Here is a 19,438-nt window from a genome sequence, read left to right as displayed (position 1 = left end):
CCCAGCGTGTCCCCGGGCTTCTGTGTTATCTGGCGGGCTGTCACACGGAGCCCGCAAGGATCATTGTCTCAGCCCGCTCAGCGCCTGTTGGGTGCAGGCAGGCCTCAGAACCGAGCCCACATCGGGAGGGACTGGTCCCGTCCCCTCTCTGTCTCTATGTCTGAGAAACAGGACAGCTATGCCAGGAGATGCTAATGCGAGAGCGCTTTGGGAACCCCATCAAGTAACGTATCACCTCTGCTTCTGTAATTCCGAATTCAAATTTCTAAGTGAACGCTCAGTTTCCAGGCAGAAACGGACCTTCCCAAGGGCGTAAACACCAGCTCCCCCTTCTGGAATACTGACTGCTACCCAGGGTCAGGCCAGGCGCGGAATCTCACCTGAGACACTGGAGTCCTCAAAGCGAGTCTACATGGAGGCTGTCATGAGCCCCAACTTGCCAGGGCAGAAATGGGGGCTCAGTGGGGTTAAGGAACTCACCCCCGAGCTCCCACAGTCTGTAAATAACAGTTAGGGGCACAGCTCACGTTGTCTGGCTCTTGGGCGTGTCTTCCTCACTGCCTCCCAGATAATGTATGGGACAAAGTGTTGACTGAATGCGAGACCTGCTGCCCACGGCTGGTGGAGAAAACTCGGCCACCCGCTGTGGCCACTTTTGCTTCCCAGCACAACTGGAAAAAAAAACTGTTGCATCCTCAGGGCTGGTTGTGGACAGAGAGCTGGCTACCCAGCAACCCAGGTGACACGACCTGTTCTATCACCAGCATGTAGGAAGCATCACAAAGTAGGAAAAAAAAAAAAAAAAAAAAAAAAACCCTTGGTGTGTACTGTCACAAAGGCAGAGCCCCATGGCCACTGCTGCAGGGTTTGGATCCGGGACCATTCTGCTCGCAAACACACGGGATGCGCTTCTGAGCACTAATCCATTCGGATGTTGTTACAAAACCACCCTTGCTACCACCTTTTTTTTTTTTTTTTTTTTTGACAGGCAGGATGGACAGTGAGAGAGAGAGACAGAGAGAAAGGTCTTCCTTTTGCCATTGGTTCACCCTCCAATGGCCGCTGCGGCCGGCGCACCGCGCTGATCCGAAGGCAGGAGCCAGGTGCTTTTCCTGGTCTCCCATGGGGTGCAGGGCCCAAGCACTTGGGACGTCCTCCACTGCACTCCCGGGCCACAGCAGAGAGCTGGCCTGGAAGAGGGGCAACCAGGACAGAATCCGGTGCCCCGACCGGGACTAGAACCCGGTGTGCCAGCGCTGCAAGGTGGAGGATTAGCCTATTGAGCTGCGGCGTCGGCCGCTACCACCTTCTAAGTCAGCTTTTCCAGGAAGGGTATGTTTCACAAGCTCTCGCCACCCAACAGTGCTTCTTCAACTCTTTTGACCACGGCTATGCAAGGAATACATCTGATCACGCATGCTCGCTCACACACGTGCAACCGAGATGGGAGCTCCAGGGACACACAAAGCCTTCCACTGGGCAAGGAGCGGGGTCTGCAGTTCCAAAGTGCTGTTCTACTGGGGTCCCTACCTCCGGGGCGATGTAATCTGGAGTCCCACAGAAGGTCCTGGTGGTGACCCCGTCCATCATGTGTTCCTTGCACATCCCAAAGTCAGCGATTTTGATGTGTCCTTCCGAGTCCAGCATGACGTTATCTAGCTTCAGGTCCCTGCAAGGAAGCAGGTAAGCATCAGACCCGTCCTCGGGAGCCGGTGGAACCGATGGGCGTTTGACTGGCTGCCATCGCAACGCCGCGTTGACTCTAAGTCCCTAGGGAGCGGGGACTTCAGAGCCCAGCACAGGGCCTGGGATACTGAATGAATGACTAAAGAGCTGAACTTGTGGTCTCCAATCTTTGCTGTGCCCATGAATCCAGGGATTCCAAGTGAGCATTTTGGAGCGATTCCAACTATTTAATCTATTGACACCCCTCACGGCCGGGTTTGTGCAGTCACAGGCTGAGAACCACCTCCCTGTGCCACACAGGTGTCCCTTCCTTTCTGCCTTGGGCCACACATCCCCTGCATTCCTCCTCTTCAGACACTGAAGATGTTCTTGCGTGGGCACCAGATTCTCACTGCAGCTAACAACAGGCAGGGGTCAACCCAACACTTTCTCCCTTGCCTGTCCCCAGGTCCCCATGCCCTTCTCCCACTGAGTGGGTATGAGTGTAACAGAAACTCAGCACCCACTGCTCCCTGACCTCTGTTCCAAATAAAAGGCAGAGGAAGAAGCTGGTGGTGGAGAGAAAAACGTGAGGGCGGAAACCAGATAGAAAATCTTTGAGGTCTAAGACATCAGATGGTGACTGATTTGTCCCCAGGCTGCAGAGAAAGCGGGTCACCATGGGTCTCTATTACGCTGGCAGGAATCAGCCCGGCACCTGAAGTCCCCGTGCTGGGAGAGCTCTGATACACACCTATAGATGATCCCTCTTTTATGAAGGAAGAACAGCCCAATGGAAATCTCTGCTGCATAGAATCTGCAAAAGAAAATGCGCTTCAGGTTGCTGGTTTGCTTCTTTGCACTTGTAGATCCCCTTAACCCTCAAGTCCAGTGTCAAAGAGATACAAGAAGGCAAGACCCTAAGGTTTTCAGACATCAGTGTCACCCACCCATGTCCTTCCAAGTCGCGGCCCTTCCCTCCTCTGCCCTCTTACCCACTCCCCTGAGAAGGTCCAGCCGGCACAGTCAGTGAGGCAGGGATGCTCTTGTTGGCTAGGGTGGACAGGTGATTCACTATCTACACAGTACTGTCTGAGATAGCCGGCTAAAGATCGGACACTCGCCAGACCTTTTCCTGTGTCCCGGGCAAGAGTAGAGAAGAGAGGGTGGTGGTGTTTGAAATGACAACCACAGCTTAGTGGGTAATGGATTCTTTAGGGAGTTTATTCAACTCCTCCCCAAGTGCTGGCATAAATGGGACGCACACCATGATTTATACTTGAGTTTACCTGTTAAATAATTCATCATAAAAAAGCAGTTACCGCCCTCTCTTCAAAGTCGTTAATAGGTTAATATCCGAAACGCAGAGGAAGTGCCAAAGGATGTTTTAGCATCTGCGTGCCATTTGGGAGTCTTTGAAGTCTGAGAATCCGCGCTGTGCATTTATCACACCCAGGAGGCTTCAAACAAGCACACGCGTCCTATACACAGGGCCAAGAAGCCTGCCACGGTAGACCAACTCCTCACGCAGGGCGGGGAAGGAGGAGGGATGGGACTGCAGGTGGCTGTCACGTGATTTCTCATGCCTTTCAGTATTTCTAAAAAAACCTTTCCTGCCACAGAAATACGACGAAAGGCCACGGCTAAGACCCCTTTATGCCAGGCTGCGAGGCAGCTCCTGCTCTCTGTTCTGTATAGCTCTGAGTTGTTCTACAATCCGAGCATCTCCATGCTTTGTAACCAGCGACGTGGGAGACGGGGATAAAGGTGGTATTTCTGAAAACTAAAGCAAAAATAAGAGCAGAGAAATCCCCTTTCACATCTCTTAAGCTCGCTACCCAAGAATTCCTGGTTCTGCCTTCAGCTAATCTTCCCCAGGGCAGGTAATCCCATGCCGGCCACAACTTCATCTGCTTTATCTTCGAGCTTGAATGCCGGCCAGCATCCTGCGAACATTTGCTAACTTGATTAATCAGGGAGTGTGCCCCCGATGGCCTTGGGTATGGACATAAACTGCCAATAAACCTGCCCCCTGGGAGGTCACAGGGCCCACCCCCAACAGCAGAGCTACCCTTTGACATTTGACCTGGCAGAAGTCCCCCCGTCGGGAGGACTGGGTTGTCTGAAGTAAGGGACTTAACATCAGTACTCACACTGCTTGTGGCTCCTTGAACTTTCCCACTTGCTGGATGTGGTACATGAGGTCTCCGCCGTTGACGTATTCCATGACAAAGTACAGCCGGTCCTGCAGATCAAGGCCCACACGTGAACAGGGGCTCCCTCCCGCCTCATGGGCCACGCTTGGCTTTCTCGTGAGAGTAACGCATGCTGCGTGGGCAGACCCGCTCCATTTGCAGTGCCTCAAAATGGCTGTTCCCCCAAAGAAAGGCTAAGGGATGAGCAAGCACTATCACATACGCGCTGTGGGAAGTACAAGGTCATGACTCTGAACCGTCAGCTGTCCAAGCGTCTTCCACTTGGTGAAGTACATTCTCTAGGGTGTTAACGGCTTCCAATTCTTCCCTAAGTTCCCACACTCCTAATGCATCTCTGACCTACGGACAGTACGAAGGGTGCACGCTGGTTGCCAATCTCATTTGAACTAGTGCCTCTCAGTGGCCTGATGTTGCAGGGCTGGTGTGCAGTGCCTAGTACACATCCATGCTAATGTTACAGCATGCTTGAATGGTGCCTCTGAAAACACGTGTCTTGGCTGAGGTTCAGGGCGAGGATCATACACACTCAGTGATACTGGGCAGGGGAGGGGGCGGACCATAAGTGGACAGGCTGTTATTACGATAAATGCCCTTTTGCAACCACAATATGCCCCAGTATTGACTTTCTGCTTTCTGCCCCTGGTATGCTATGTGTTGGCCCCACCAAGGAAATCTGCCTTACAGAACCCACCCAGTCTGTGTGTTTATGAGAACACGGTGCTGGGACAGATGGGGGAGGTGGAGGGGTCTAGCAGTGACATAACAAATAGTGGGGCCAGCATGGTGGCACAGAGGTTAAGCTACCACCTGCGACATCAGCATCTCATTTCAGTGCTGGTTCAAGTCCTGGCTGCTCCAAGCCAGCTCCCTGCCAACGCACCTGGGAAAAGCAGTGGAAGAGGGCCTGAGTGCTTGGGTCTCTGTCTCCACGTGGGAGACCCAGATGGAGTTCCAGGATTCTGGTTTTGGCCTGGCCCAGCCCCAGCCATTGCAGCCATTTGGGAAGTGAAGAGCTCTGTCTCATTCTTTGTCTCTGTAACTCCTGCCTTTCAAAAAACAACCCAACAGCACAGCCCACAAGGTAAAAGCTGACCTCTCTCCCAGCAAACATCCCCATTTCACAGAGGTTGTTACACATGAAAGTGCTGTAGAGGCAGAAAAAAAAAAAAAATGAAATTGGTGCTAACAGCCAGAAAGCAGCCCTGGGGGCTTCCCTCCCTAGCTTTCCTATTATGAACTTTAATTTCCTCTCTGTTTTTCTGCTTTGTAGCTTTCCAGAGCCGTGTAACCAGGGTTACGGGGTCTGGGCTGGGATTCAGAGACCCAGCTCCTCTTCCCAGGGCGCCGCTGTGCTGCCCGGCTCTGCCAGGGACTGGGGCAGCTGCCGGCACCACCAGAGCGAGGCTGCCACTCAGTGGCCGGCGCCTGGCCCCGCAGCTTCCACTGTGCACCCAGGCTGTGGCTGCACTGCCAGTTCAAGATTCCGAAAGTCCAGAAGCCCAAAAGCCTGGAGGGGCGCCTCTCCAGAGTTTTCAAAGACAGGCAGACAATACAAAGTGAGTTTCTTGACCAGCAAGCAGTTGAAAATAATCACCATGAGAGTGGCCAGGGCCACAGCTAGTGAGCTGCACGTAAAAGGGGCGGGCTCTGAGCGTGGCCAGGCTGTCTGGCAGTGCCTCGCTGTGGGACTTCCTAGGCGCCACTGGCAAGCCCTCCGCTGGCTGACCAGGGCGCTGGAGTGACTTCTTTGTCCTAAGACAGGGCTCAGCGACCTCTTTCCTTAAAGGGCCACCAGGAAATATCTTGGGCTCTGTGGGCCCCTCGCAAATGCCATCCTGAACTCCGCCTTTATTGTGTGCAAAAGCAGCTATGGCTAACCGGCTGCGCACAGCTGTGTGCTAGGGCAAAAACTTGAACTTCATAGAAATTTTTTTAACAATATAATCTTTTTAAAAAATTTTATTTATTTATTTTTTGACAGGCAGAGTTAGTCAGAGAGAGAGAGACAGAGAGAAAGGTCTTCCCTCCATTGGTTCACCCCCAAATGGCTGCCATGGATGGCGCGCTACACTGATCCGAAGCCAGGAGCCAGGTGCTTCTCCTGGTCTCCCATGCAGGTGCAGGGCCCAAGCACCTGGGCCATCCTCCACTGCACTCCCGGACCACAGCAGAGAGCTGGACTGGAAGAGGAGCAACTGGGACAGAACTGGCGTCCCAACCGGGACTAGAACCCGGTGTGCCGGCGCTGCAGGTGGAGGATTAGCCTAGTGAGCCACAGTGCCAGCCAACAATATAATATTTTTTTAAAAAAAGGTTTTATCTATTTGAGAGGTAGAGTTACAGACAGAGAGTGGGAGAGACAGAGAGAAAGTTCTTCCATCTGCTGGTTCACTCCCCAAGTGGCCACAACAGCCAGAGCTGAGCTGATCCAAAGTCAGGAAATAGGAGTTTCTTTCAGGTCTTCCATGTGGATGCATGGGACTTGGGCATCTTCTACTGCTTTTCCAGCCCATAGCAGAGAGCTGGATCGGAAGTGGAGCAGCCGGGACTTGAACCGGCACCCATAGGGGATGCCAGTGCTTCAGGCAAAGGTGTTAACCCGCTGTGCCACAGCACCGGCACTGCAGGCAGAAAGTTAACTTACTACGCCACAGTGTTGGTCCCCAAAATTTTTATACCAACTAGTATTGTTTGGGTTTCCTGTGCACACCTTTCTTAGCGCTCGCTGGCCGGACAAGCCAGGCCCCAGTTTGGCAGCGGTGCTGTGTGTCGTTAAACATCAGTGCGGTACTTTATCTCCCAATGTCCCAGTACTATGCCTGGCAGCAGGACTGGGGGTCTTAAACAGCCGGAGCTGCGAGTGAGTTCTTGCTTTCATCTCTCTCGAGTCAGCACAAGAAAACCCTGCATATACGGCCATCCCTTGGTGTCCCTGAGGGATTGGTTCCAGGGCTCTCCTGGGTGCCAAAGTCCCTTATATAAAATGGCCAAGTGTTTGCTTAGAACTGCACACATCCTCCCACACATCCTCCTGAATACATTAAGCCAGCTCTTGGGCACTTATAACACTGTAGACAGGGGAAAAGGACGAGACCGAAGTCCGGATGTTTCCAGTACAGATGCCATTCCCCCCAAATATTTGTGACCCACGGTTGCTTGGCATTGAGGATGGGGAAGTTGTAGACATGGGGGGCCCACTTGAACTAAACGGAATGAGCGCCAAGGTTCTGCGCAGAGGACGTCACAGAGGCAGATGCCCCCAAGCTACCCGTGGCAGAGGGGTGAGAGCTGCCCTGTGCCCACGGCCTGTCTCCCAGTCCTGCCGTTTCCAGCCTGCCCACCGCGTGCACTGGTTCAAACACTGCCCAGACGACACCCCGGGGTCCTTACCACGGTCTGGAAGCAGGAGTGCAGCTGTGTCAGGAAGGGCGGCTTGTCCATCAGGGCCAGAACCCGCTTCTCCACCATGGTGCACTCCACGTCGTCATCCTGAATCACCACGTCCTTCTTCAGGATCTTGATGGCGTACAGCTCTTCTGTGCCCTTCCTGTCCGCCAGCATCACCTGAGAACAGACCGAGGCCCGGCCGGTCACTTCTGAGCAGACACCTGGGCCTGCGGCGGGGCCAGGTGACGGTTCAGTGACAGCTGATGCAAAGGTACAGGTGTGTGACGGGAACACGGGACGAAAACCTCTGTGCAGATGCCACAAGCTGAACCCCTGCAGCATCCGACTTCGGAACTGCTGCTATCTGAGTACCGTGTAGGCTGCTGCCATGGGATGGCGCTGTTTTGGCTGCCGAAAGGAACGGTCGGTCTCGTGTGTGGGGATCAATCTGGAATCACGCACAGTTGGCCAAAAGCATCCCTGGGGTGAAATGCGACTGAGCTTTACGAACCCACCCGCCAGGAGCCCGGACACAGAAGAGGGCAGGACTGAACTGGGTTCCTGGGTGCATCCCGAGTCGTGGGCTGCAGAAGTGAAGAGAGAGCAAGCCTGGTTGTGGAAGACCCTGTCCCAGTGTCTCTGAACGGCTACCTCTGCTCACCCTAGGTCAACGTGTATGCAGCCAACATTCTGGAATGCTCATTTTGTGGTGCACCTGCTGCAGCTTTTTGGATACAGCTGGCTTTTCATGCAACAAGCAGGAAACATGGAGAAATGTGCATGAACGCAGGGAAACCTAATGGGCTGTTCTGGAAACCTCCATGAGCAGCCCCCGCCCCCCACGACCCCTGCATGCACCCCTCTACCTCGCACACGGCCGTCCATACCTTCCCAAAACTGCCTTTTCCCAGGACCATGAGGAAGTTGAAGTCGGTGAGCTTCACTCGGTCCAGGTTGTTGGACGGCTGCTTCCTGTCTTCCGAGGGACTGATCACCTTGTTGCCAGCGGGCCCCAGCTTGGCTTTCTAAACAACAAGCACACGTGGGAAAAACAATCGGTCATTTTTTCAGGGAAAGAGCGGCAGGGAGGAGTGCGCCGGGACTCGGCTGGAGGCTGCACCTGGAGGCGGTGGCGGGGTGGGCGAGAGAAGGCATTTGAGGGTGCGTTCGTACATCGGCGGCTCCTCTCGGCCTGAGGGGAGAGGCTGCCGGGCAGGGGCACAGGAAGGAGTGTTCCGTTCTAAGTCAGGAGTTGGACTTACAGAAGGAAACGCGGTACCTGTGAGAAGCTGGCAGCCCGTGAACCCACAGCACCCTTTGCACCTGAGGAGCACCTGGTCCGTGATGGCGGAGTGACCAGTAGACCCAAGGCACAGGGTGGGAGGAATCTCAGGCCAGACTTGTGAGAGAAAGTCATGACTCCACCACCCAGGTCCTCAACTGTGGGACCACCCAGTCCTCCAGCCAGCTGCCCCACAGTGATCCTGGCCTGCGTGTCCATTTACAAGAAAAACCAGGGGCTCGCATCCCACATGGGCGCCAGTTCATGTCCCTGCTCATGGTCTGGGGAAAGCAGCAGCAGAGGGCCCACCCCTGCCACCCATGAGGAGACCTGGATGAAGTTCCTGGCTCCTGGCTTTGCCCTGGCCCAGCCCCGGATGCTGCAGCCACCTAGGGGAGTGAACCAAAGGATGGAAGACACCTCTCTCACTCCCTCCCTTCCTCCCTCCCTCCCTCTTTCTCTCCCCTCATTTCTCTCCTCCTCTCACTAATTCTTTCAAATAAATAAATCTTAAAAAAATAAAAGAAAAACCAGGAAGTCCAAGTTTGAAAGGAGAGGACCTACCATGGTATTCTTATTTGCCCATTTAAAAAGATTTTATTTATTTGAGAGGTAGAGTTACAGAAAGAGAGAGGGAGAGACCGAGAAAGGTCTTCCATCCGCTGGTTCCCTCCCCAAATGGTTGCAATGGCCAGAGCTGGGCCGACCTGAAGCCAGGAGCCAGGAGCTTCTTCCGGGTCTCCCACAAGGGTGCAGCAGTCCAAGCACTTGGACCATCCTCCACTGCTTTCCCAGGCCACAGCAGAGAGCTGGATCAGAAGAGAAGCAGCCGGGATTCCAACTCGTGCCCATATGGGATGCCGGCGCCACAGGCTGAGGCTTGGCCTACTATGCCACAGTGCTAGTCCCTGCTCTTACAATTTAGAAAAAGAGTTACCAGAAAGAGGTACAAACATATTAATTTTACTTTCTCAGGAGCTTCCACAATCACATATGAAAAAGCCCACACACAGCTCACAGATCTGAAGTGCCGGGAGCAGTTAGGGAGGATTTCTGCTTGGTGAAGCCACTGTTCGTAGAATCAGTGGATGCCTGCTTCCTCCTGTGGCGTGTGGGGCTGCTGGCCAGCCTGGCGATCTGCTCTTCCAAAGGACCATCACCTGGGAGCTTATCAGAAACACACTCCAGGGGCCGGCGCTGTGGCGTAGCAGGTAAAGCCGCTGCCTGCAGTGCCAGTATCCCATATGAATGCCAGTTCGAGACTCGGCTGCTCCACTTCCGATCCAGCTCTCTGCTATGGTCTGAGAAGTCCTTGGGCCCCTGCACCCACATGAGACCCAGAAGAAGCTCCTGGCTTCAGATCAGCACAGCACCGGCCATTGTGGCTGATTGGGGAGTGAACCAGTAGATGGATGACCTCCCTCTCTCTCCCTGCCTCTCCTTCTCTAACTCCGATTTTCAGACAAATAAGTAAATATTAAAAAAAAAATAAGAAACACATTCCAGACCTGAATCAAAACATGCATTTCTAACAAGATCTTCAGCTAGTCCCTGTGCACAATTAATTTTTTTTCTACAATCTTCAACGCTAGAGGACTCCGGGGCAATCCTAGTAAAGCCCTGGGTTTGGGCTCCCCAGAGCTGGGATCCAGCCTTGGCCTTACGCACGTTCACTGAGTGCTGCAGCCTCTCTGAGCTCCCAGTTCCTGATCTGTAATGCACGGGGAGTGGGACTGTGCCCCTGGGCTGTGCTGCAGGTGCAGTGATGCACCGTACACTGCACCCTTTCCCTGGTCTCTCCTGTCTGGGGAGGGAGACGCTGTGGCCACTTTTCTCCAGGCTTCAGGCTCCCACCACACACCTGCGCCCTGACCATGGACCAAAGGCATTTGGTATCCTGTGAGCAACCATGAACTGGCTGGGTCAGGGTCTGTCAGGCAGATTCAGGGACCACAAACCCTGCGCTGTGCTAGGAACACAGTTGGTGCCCACTGAGGCTCCTGTTGCAGGGTAGCTGCCAACGTAAGGGTCTTGGAGGGTGCCAGGGCGCTGGGTTGTGGGGGTGGAGCCCTCTCAGATGGGTGATGCTCTCCTTGCAGGAACAGGTCAGCCGTGCTCGGAGTCTGGCCCCTTCTCTCCTTTGGCATGCTTCTCCATCCCGATCTCCAACCCTTGTTCTTCCGTTTCCTACCATGAGGTGAAGCTGTCTGGGGCTCTCTCACCAGAAGCCATGCAGATGCCAGCACCATGCTCCTGGATTCCGGCACTGTGGGCTAACTAAACCCCCGCTCTTCATAAAACAGTTTGCGGTGCTCTGTTAGAGCGACAGAAATCGGACAGAGACAGCCCGACACCCCCAGAGATGTTTGAGGCTGTGTAGGGGCATCACAGGGGCTCACGACACCTGGGGGCCTCCAGGCATGGCCCGTGGGCTCCCCTGCCCTCCTGGAGGACCAGAGAGGGAACAGATCTCAGGTGCAGCTGTTTCCCTTGATTTTAGGAATGCCCCCACCCTCCCCACCCCCTCCAAGGGCTGGGTGAAATCTGTTGCAGGAAAAGACCTTGACTTCTTAAAACGGCACAGAAACTTTTTATAAAAGGAAGCAAAAATGGCATCTATGATCTAATACTTTGTGAAATAGAATAAAAGTGACATTAAACGCTGAAGCTCTTTCTTCATTAGACTAGAGCACACGTTTTACCGGCTGTGATTAACAACTCAGAACGCAGACTTTTCAGGGTTCTTACAAGGTGGTGGCTTGTGGCATTTGCTCAAGCCTGGCTCTGGGCTGCCACTTGGAGCGCCAGACTGTGAGACCATGCAGGGTCCACTCCAAATTAGAAAAGTAACTATAACCAAATGCACCTCGCTTTCCACCACAGATAGTCTTGAAAAGCCTCGATGGCTTGCACCCCTCGAAGGTGCTCACAATTCCAGGGTCTCTGTCGTGGGCGTTCTGCCAAGCAAACCTCACAAGGTGAACCTGCCCATGGTAACCCACGTGCTCGCAGGCCACATGATTCAAAACCCTCAGTGTGGATGAGCTGCTGGGCCTGAGTGAGGGGCTCCCCACATTCAGCTCCGGGGTGTTTTCAAGCTGAGATTGAGAGGGGTTGTACCAAATGACATACTGGCGGGAGACATTTGCTCTCTGTGACCCTAAACAGCTGACAGACGCTGAGGTGTGACAGCCTGACGTATGGAAATGGCAGGGGCGCATGGCTTTTCTGCACACTGTGGTGCTCAGTAGTGTTCGAGTTCTGTATGAACACACACCAGCTGTGGTCGATGGGAAAATCAGACCCAGCGTAAAGACACAGGGAAGGCTGCTGGCACCAATCGCCAGCCTCACCTGTGACACGCGTCAGCCTGGAAATTCCTCCTAGAGGGGCTGGCTTGTCTCCAGTACGAACCCAAGTCCAAAGATTCAGGTGCAGGGAGAACACCCGGGCGGACGGCGGCTCCAGGTCTCCCAGGGGCCTCTCCTGCAGTCATGGGACCTCCAAGGAACCCTCCAAGGTGAGGTCCACGTCCGGCCATGTTCTGCTTCACACGTGTGTGTTCTGGGCTCTTTTGTGACTGCATGTTTAACAATACGGCGGCACCGACTCATAGATTTTTCAGAGTCAGCAGTAAGGATGAAGGTGAACTTGACCATGATGGAAGGTTCATTCTACTTCTAAGCTACTTAGGGCAGATGGGGCAGCGATGTCCAATTGTAGGAGCAAATGACTGACAGTGGCTTTCTCCTACAATTTTTTTTTTGTACAATGGAAATGTTCCATGTCTAGGGCTGATATGCATGGCCCTGGCAAACAAGACGAACGGCTCCCAGTGCTGTTCCACACACACGACGTGGTTTGCAGAAACAGCGACGCCATGTACGAGCACTTCAGCTTCAACTCTACACTTACCTGCACCCATTGCAGTGTTAGTTGAGAGAGATCAAGGGCTTCCGAGACAGAGAGCCACAGAGGAGCTGGGAAGGCTTTCCAGCAAGACTGCTGGGATGTTCTAGGCACCCTTGTGCACTTCTAACAGGCCACATCCTGACTTCTGCTGCCTCCTTGCAACTGGACAATGGGTAACATGATGCCACGTAAGGCGTGTGGCAGCCTCCGGGAGCACAGCTGGAGTCAAGCAAATGCCCACCACCCTTCTCTCTCTGGTGAGTCATTTCTCACCTCTGGCCCACGCAACGCACACGGCTGCCTCTGCACGTCCTGCTTCTAGGATGCTCACGGAGGCCCTCCTCTTGGGTGCTCTATCGCCAGGCTTCTCTGGACTGGCCTCATTCACGGTCACCTTATCTCTCCTCCTGTCAGCCCCTCCCTGTGGTCTGAGCTCCCTCCCACTCTCCTCACTGCCTGCTGGATTCTCTCTACTTGACTCTCTCTCCCTCTCCTGCAGGGGGCGCTGTGCTCCGCTGTCTGGTTCACTGCCTGTCTCCTGGGCTTAGGGGAGTGTCTGCAGCATGGTCTCTCCTTCCTCCACTGCTGTCGGGATGAACCAATGAGTGCATGGGAAGGCAGTTTATTTTCATACGACGTTCTTCAAAAGACAGATGGCATTACTAAAAAATAAAATAAAAATTTATGGGGTGTTCAGCAGCTTAAGTCACTGTTTAGGAGGCCCTTGGCCCCCGTCACAGTGCCCGGTTCAAGTCCCTGCTACTCTGCTTCCAGGGCTGCTTCCTGCTGGTACACGGCCGTGGAGGCAGCTCAAGTACTTGACGATGGCTCAGGTACTTGGGTCCCTGTCACATCCCTGCGGGAGGCCTGGATGGAGCTCCTGGCTCCTGGCTTTGGCCTGGCCCAGCCCTGGCTGTTGCAGCCATTTGAGGAGTGAACCAGAGGATAGATGATCTCTGTTTCTCTGCCTTTCAAAAAAATTGGCAAAATGACTGCTTTTAAATAATTTTTATACCAAAAGTGCTTTTTGTTATAAAATTAATAGATGTTCATTTTAGAAAATTGTACAGGCATGGGGTAAGTTAAAAAAAGAAAGACTTCAAATACGCATTTTTTTTGTCGCCCACAGATAACCTTTGCCAACGTCATGGTGGATGTTCTTGTGATCCCCGTATTCGACGTGAGCAGAATGACCCTGCCCGCGACCTGCTCTGCCCTGCGTGTGCTGTGAGCTGCTTTCTGTGTTCCAAGTGCTCTTCCACCAGGGAAACCTTGTGGCTGCACAGCAGCAGGAAGCACTCAGAACTTGAAAGGAACTTGGAGATAAGCCCCCCCCCCCCCCCCCCCGCCGGAGGCTGAGTGTCTACACCAGGGTTCCTCCTGGGCTGTGACTCCAGAACTCTGGGCCTTGCTGCTCTTCCTCCTCCTCCTCCTCCTCCCCATCAGAGGCCGGCAAAGTTGTCCCAGGAAGGTCCAGAGCATAAACACCCTTGGCTCTCCAGGCCCACCCAGCTCTGCCATCGCAGCACCGCTGGGTGCTGTCACTGTGCGTGCCTCTGTCCTGTGCTCTCAAACCACGCATCGTCCCTTACAGCGAAGATGGAAATAAAACAGCTCGTGGGGACGGCGGCCCCCCGAGGACCTCAGATGCGCCCGAGTTAAGTTCCTCTCCCCTCCTGTCCACGCTGTTGGGACCAAGAAGCTTTGTGACCCAACAGTGCGGTGCGTTGCATGCTTATTCAACAGAGCGTTCAGGGAAAACTCATGAAGTCGTTTTCTTAATGAGAAATATTTTTACGGGCACATCCAGCGGAGCTGCTGCTGCTGTTAAAAATGAAATTTGCAGGAAGCCTGGCAGGCCTCCGTTGTCACGGCGACCGAGCCCACACTCCAGGGAGGAGAGTGGCACGGGCAGGCGGCTTCACGGTGCTTGGCCGGATGTGGCAGAGCACAGTGCTTGGCTCTTTTTTACACCACGGAGGGCTCGCTGCTAGCACCTGCTACGTCTTCTCCACAGCTGTCAGGGGGGCTGTGGAGGGGGAAGACCTGCCTCACGTGCCCAGCGTCCTGCCCCAACGGCTAAGAGTCCAGGCTTCCATGCGGGTCCCCCGAAACCGACCCACCTGTGTTTTTCCCTCTGCAAAAGTCGTCTTGGTTGAACCAGGGAGCTGACAGTGCACCCTTGATGTCTGCCCACCCAAGCTCAACTGTGAACAGATGTGGCTGCAATATGTGGTTATGAGTATCTGCGGCACTGATCAGTGTTTTGAAACCGATTCCTCCTCCGGCGAGGCAGGCTATGAGGGGGCTGTGGCCGGGTCAGGAGCATGTGAACTCACAGAGGCAGTTAAACTGGGTGACTTTCCAGACAGTCAGCAGGAGTGCTTAGAAGTGGGGAATACTCCGCTACTACCAACACAGTGGCTAGGAAACGGTCAACAAAACAGGGGCCAAGGAGCTATCCAGACCCAGACGAGCCCTGGGCACCCTGCCTTTCTAGCACTCTGATGATGCCCTAGGGCCACAGAGAGATTGGAGACCTGGAGCAATGGCCTCATCTTCAGGCCCCTTAGAAACTCCAGAGAGATCCAGGCCACATCCCAGGCCCTGCCGTGTGCAGCCTTTCCGGCAATTTTCCAATGCTGAATCTCTACTGCCCTCTTGTGGCACAGGTTTTCCGGAATGACTGCACCCTGGGAGGATCCTATAGCGAACCTGTGCCTAAGGCTCACTGGATCAGCCCACAGAGGCAGAGGCCCAGTCGGTGCCGCAAAGCAGCACAAGGAGGCGAGACGGAACCACCCCGGCTGCACCGCTGGAGATGATGACCCAATCGCTGACGTGGCCCTGGGACTGGGGGGCCTCCGGAAGCCTGCAGTGGGTTTTAGCATCTCCAAGAGTTTTATTTTTAGGAACAAACCGACACAGTTCTAGACTTGTCTGTGCCTCCTGGATCTTTCCAGCCCTTCCCACGTGGGTCCATAATCTGCAAGTCACAGGTCAAGGAAGGGGGCGGGAAGGAGAGGTGGCCGGCGAGGGCCCTGGAGCAGCGGCAGAGTCCCTGTGTCTCCCTTTAAGGCAGAAACAAAGAATAACCTGGAAAACAGTGCGAGACGACGACAGTCACGTGGGGGCAGAAGTCGGTGACAAAGCCATTGCTGGGGACACTCGGCTGTAGCTAAATGAAGATAGAGTGGAAGCTCCTGAGGTCAACGAAGACAAACTAAGTGAAACACACACCCGATCTGCAGCTGCCAATGGAGCTGGGTCCCGGGGGAAGGTTCTGGATGGTCCCCTTCATGGGAGGGAAGAAGAGCAGGACGACAGGTACAAGGCAGAGGCAGCTCAAACCGGCAGCCTTGGGGCCAGTGCCGTGGCATAGTGGGTAAAGCCACTGCCTGCAGTGCTGGCATCCCATATGGACGTCAGTTTGGGACCCGGCTGCTCCACTTCCTATCCAGCTCTCTGCTGAGGCCCAGGAGGGCAGTGGAGGATGGTCCAAGTGCTTGGGCCCCTGCACCTGCATGGGAGACCCAGAGGAGACTCCTGCTTCTGATTGACACAGCTCCGGCCATTGCAGCCATCTGGGGAGTGAACCAGTGGATGGAAGACCTCTTCCTCTCTCTCTCTCTGTATCTCTGCCTTTCAAATAAATAAATCTTTAAAAAAAATTTTAAAAAGCAGCTGCGGCCTCGCCGCGGCAGGATGGAGATGACGCCCCGTTCCTGAGCTGCTGCAGACATCCGCTCAGCCACTGCACCCGAGTTTTTCTTGCACTGTCTTCTGGGACCAGAGCAAACATTTTGAAAGTGGGGCCGACGGCCGTTACACTTAGCACAACATTTCCATAACTGGTGATTTCATCCCGTCTTCACAGACCGTTTCAAAACCACACCAGCGCTTAAAAGCCAGGGACCTCATTAGAGCTCACGGGGACACCTGCTCCCAAGGTGGGCTGCAGCTGCACGTCTCAGGGCTGCTTTCCAGGCTCTCCGCGGGGATCGGCTCACAGGGGAGCTTGGGGTGCCGGGCGCGGTGATGAGCGCGGCACCTGGGGTCCACCATGTGTGGACTGGAATGCGAAGCCCAGCTTCCTCGGCTGTGCAATGGACTGAAACGGCCCCCCTCAGCCTGCAGGTGCAGAGAACAAGCTGCTGCCCGGGAGTAGAATGAGAGGGGAGCGGTCCCAGGGCCAGCCACAGACTGACTGCTGACAAGCATCTTCGCAGGGAAAGCCTCCAGGTGGAGATGCGCTGATGGCCAGGGAGCAACGCTGCTGTGGAGAGGCGTGAGCAAGCGAGGGCACTCTCCGACTCACTGCCGGGGCCGGGGCGGATTTCCCACACACCCTCGTCTGCAGGTTCATTCACAGTGGCAGAATCTGAGTTCCTTCCCTGACCGAGACCCATTGCAGATGGTGCAGGATGTGGCAGCCCAGAGCACGCCGGGAAAGAGGCTCTGCTGGCAGACAGCTTACCAGCCGGGTCATGAGTGAGTGCAGGGCAGCCCCACTGCACCACTGCAGGCACAGCCGGAGCAGTGGCGAGCATGCCCCTACTTGCCAGGCTCTCGGTGTCTGATGCACAACCAGGGGCTCCCACCGGGGGCTCTGGGGTGGCTCTGTCAGAACACAAGGGGTTGATTTCCCAGAAGAGAGCGAGGCACGGTGACCAGCGGCCACTGCAATAGGGAAGAGCCCGTGGTTCTTAATCCCTAGGGGGTGGGCAGCAGGGAGAATGATGGCCACGGCAAACCCAGATGCAGCCAGTGCGGTTCCAAGCACCTCCCACAGTCCCTCGTTCCATCCTCCCAACAACCTATGAGGTCGGCACTTGTATCCCGTCCATTTCAGCGTTGGAGAAACTCAGGTCAGAGAGGTGAGCTGCGTGGTCCAAGGTGATAAAAGTGGGGAAATAGTGGAAGCTGGGATTCGAACCCAGGCAGTCAAGCACTTAGCCTTGCCACCGTGCTGCTTCCGGGGACGGTAAGGGTGTGAGCACACCATCTGGCAGGAAGGCACAAAGGGCAGTCTAGAGAGGGGACAGCCCCTCCCGGGAGATGGCGCTGGGAGGAGCTGCTGCGCACTTGCGGGAGGGGCCCCGAGGGTGAGGGCCATGTCCTGATCCTCTCTTCTTCTCTCCCTCTTTCTAGTCCCCTTTACAGCTGCGTTGAGTTCTAGGCAAGCACCTGGCTTTCCACGTGTGATGAAATACTTCCCTGTTCTTCATGTGATTTCTCCTGGAATGACAGTTTCCAGGATGACAAAGACACGCTGTACAGGCACGCCACGCCGCACGGCTGAGAGGTCTGGGTCACACTCAGGGGCCAGGCCCAAGCGCATGGCTCATTTCCCCTGTGCAGAGAGCGCGTCTGTTCCCTTCTCAACAGGTGTCGCCTGCTGTTCCCCTGGGAGATCCTGAGCATGCAGGCAGGTTCTACCACGGGAGGAGACAGCCCTGGGGCCCGGTGCGTTCCCATGGGGCTGACTTCCAGAGACATCCCTCCAAAGGGACCACACTGCCTGTCGTGTGACAAAGGCTCAAAACACACACAACAGGATGGTGCTGGCGACACGGGGTGTGGAAGGATAAAGTCTTTGCACACAACAGCTGCCCCACTCTGCAAGACTTGGGAAGCCACAGGGACATTTCTCTCTCTCCCTTTTCTGCTATCTCAGGGTCACTAATCTCCTGGGGAGGACCTAGCTCTAGTCTCAGATCCAAGTTCTAGACCCACGATCATTATGCATCAGATTCTTCCTTTAGGTCAAAGCTTTTAAACCAGTGTTTCACGTGGATCCCAGCTTGCATCCCACCTAGATGTTTGGGGGTGTACATTTCCTAGTTTGTTGCAATAGGAATATACCGCAACCATCTAGGGCTGATTTTATTTTCAATTATTTGAGAGGAAGGGAAACAGAAAGTGTCCATCCATTGGTTCACTCCACAAATGCCTGCAGCCACCAAAGAATGGCAGGGACCAACCACTGGAGCTGTCACCAGCTGCCTCCCAGGGTCTGCGTTAGTAGGAAGCTTGGACTGGGAGTTGGAGCCAGGACTTGCGCCGAGACACCCTGGTATGGGATGTGGGCATCCCAACCACAGTCTGAACTGCTATGCCCAAAGCGCCCATTTAGAGCTGTCTCACTGACAGTGCGGCTGGAACACGGCTCTAATCAGCTCTCCCAAAAACAGTAGTGCTGCCAGAAATAACAGACTATGCTTCAAAAATAACTTACATGCAACTTGCAAAATTCTACTGGATAGTCTGAGAATAGAACGGTTGGTTGATTAGGTTGCAGCAACTAAATGAGTTGGGAAAAAAAATTTAAAAATGAAGAAAAAATGGAATACAGTGAGAAATACTTAGGCATGAAAAGGACACTGGACCAATCTGACGACTTCAGCCCATGATACATTACGGCACATGTATTCCACATAAAGGCACTCACGTAGTGTGAGTGTACCACATTAACTGCATACTCATGTAAACACATGCCTCTATAAAACTGAAAGGAATCACAGCTAATATGTGATTAAAACACATCCAGTGATGGAAAGAAAGGAAATGAGTTGCCAATCTAAAGATGCACTCTCTCTGTTCTTTTGATGCTTTCAAAATAGTTGAATTTACCTTTACTCAATATTTCCATGGTAAATTTTTAAATTACCCGAATCTGACAAGGAGGGAAGTCATAAATTCTCTCGGTCATCAACACACAAGCATTCTCATTTCTTCCTTGGAGGGCTGTGGCCACTGGGAAAGGCCCAGATGGACTAAGACAGGAGCAGGCATGAGACTTGAACTACAGGGTGCACAGTGCATCCTCAGGGGTGGGAGACATGGTCGGAGGCTGAGGTTTAGTAGCCACGAAAACTGCGGCAAGCATTTCTGTGGGAGGCCAAGTGGAAGAGGAGAAGGTAGAGGAAGAACTACCTTTAAGAAGTGGACATGACATCTCTGTAAAAGGAGAAAA

General features: G+C 54.1%; 1 protein-coding gene across 3 annotated transcripts in view; it reads right to left on the bottom strand.

Moving 5' to 3' along the window:
* The window catches only part of PRKCA (protein kinase C alpha), a 429,630-nt gene that overhangs the window by 43,829 nt on the left and 366,363 nt on the right, over positions 1 to 19,438 (bottom strand). For all 3 annotated transcript variants that reach the window (XM_051824401.3, NM_001101724.1, XM_089316626.1), the window contains 5 exon segments: positions 8,156 to 8,293; positions 7,272 to 7,445; positions 3,819 to 3,910; positions 2,420 to 2,482; positions 1,531 to 1,669 (listed from right to left, as the gene is read on the bottom strand). In XM_051824401.3, the coding sequence (XP_051680361.1) occupies positions 1,531 to 1,669; positions 2,420 to 2,482; positions 3,819 to 3,910; positions 7,272 to 7,445; positions 8,156 to 8,293 (606 nt within the window).

This window comes from Oryctolagus cuniculus, chromosome 17 (assembly GCF_051225735.1).
Source record: "Oryctolagus cuniculus isolate XC-2025 breed Fujian yellow rabbit chromosome 17, ASM5122573v1, whole genome shotgun sequence".
Lineage (NCBI taxonomy): Eukaryota > Metazoa > Chordata > Mammalia > Lagomorpha > Leporidae > Oryctolagus > Oryctolagus cuniculus.
Note: the sequence above shows the minus strand (reverse complement) of the source record. Positions and strands in the feature narration are given on the sequence as shown.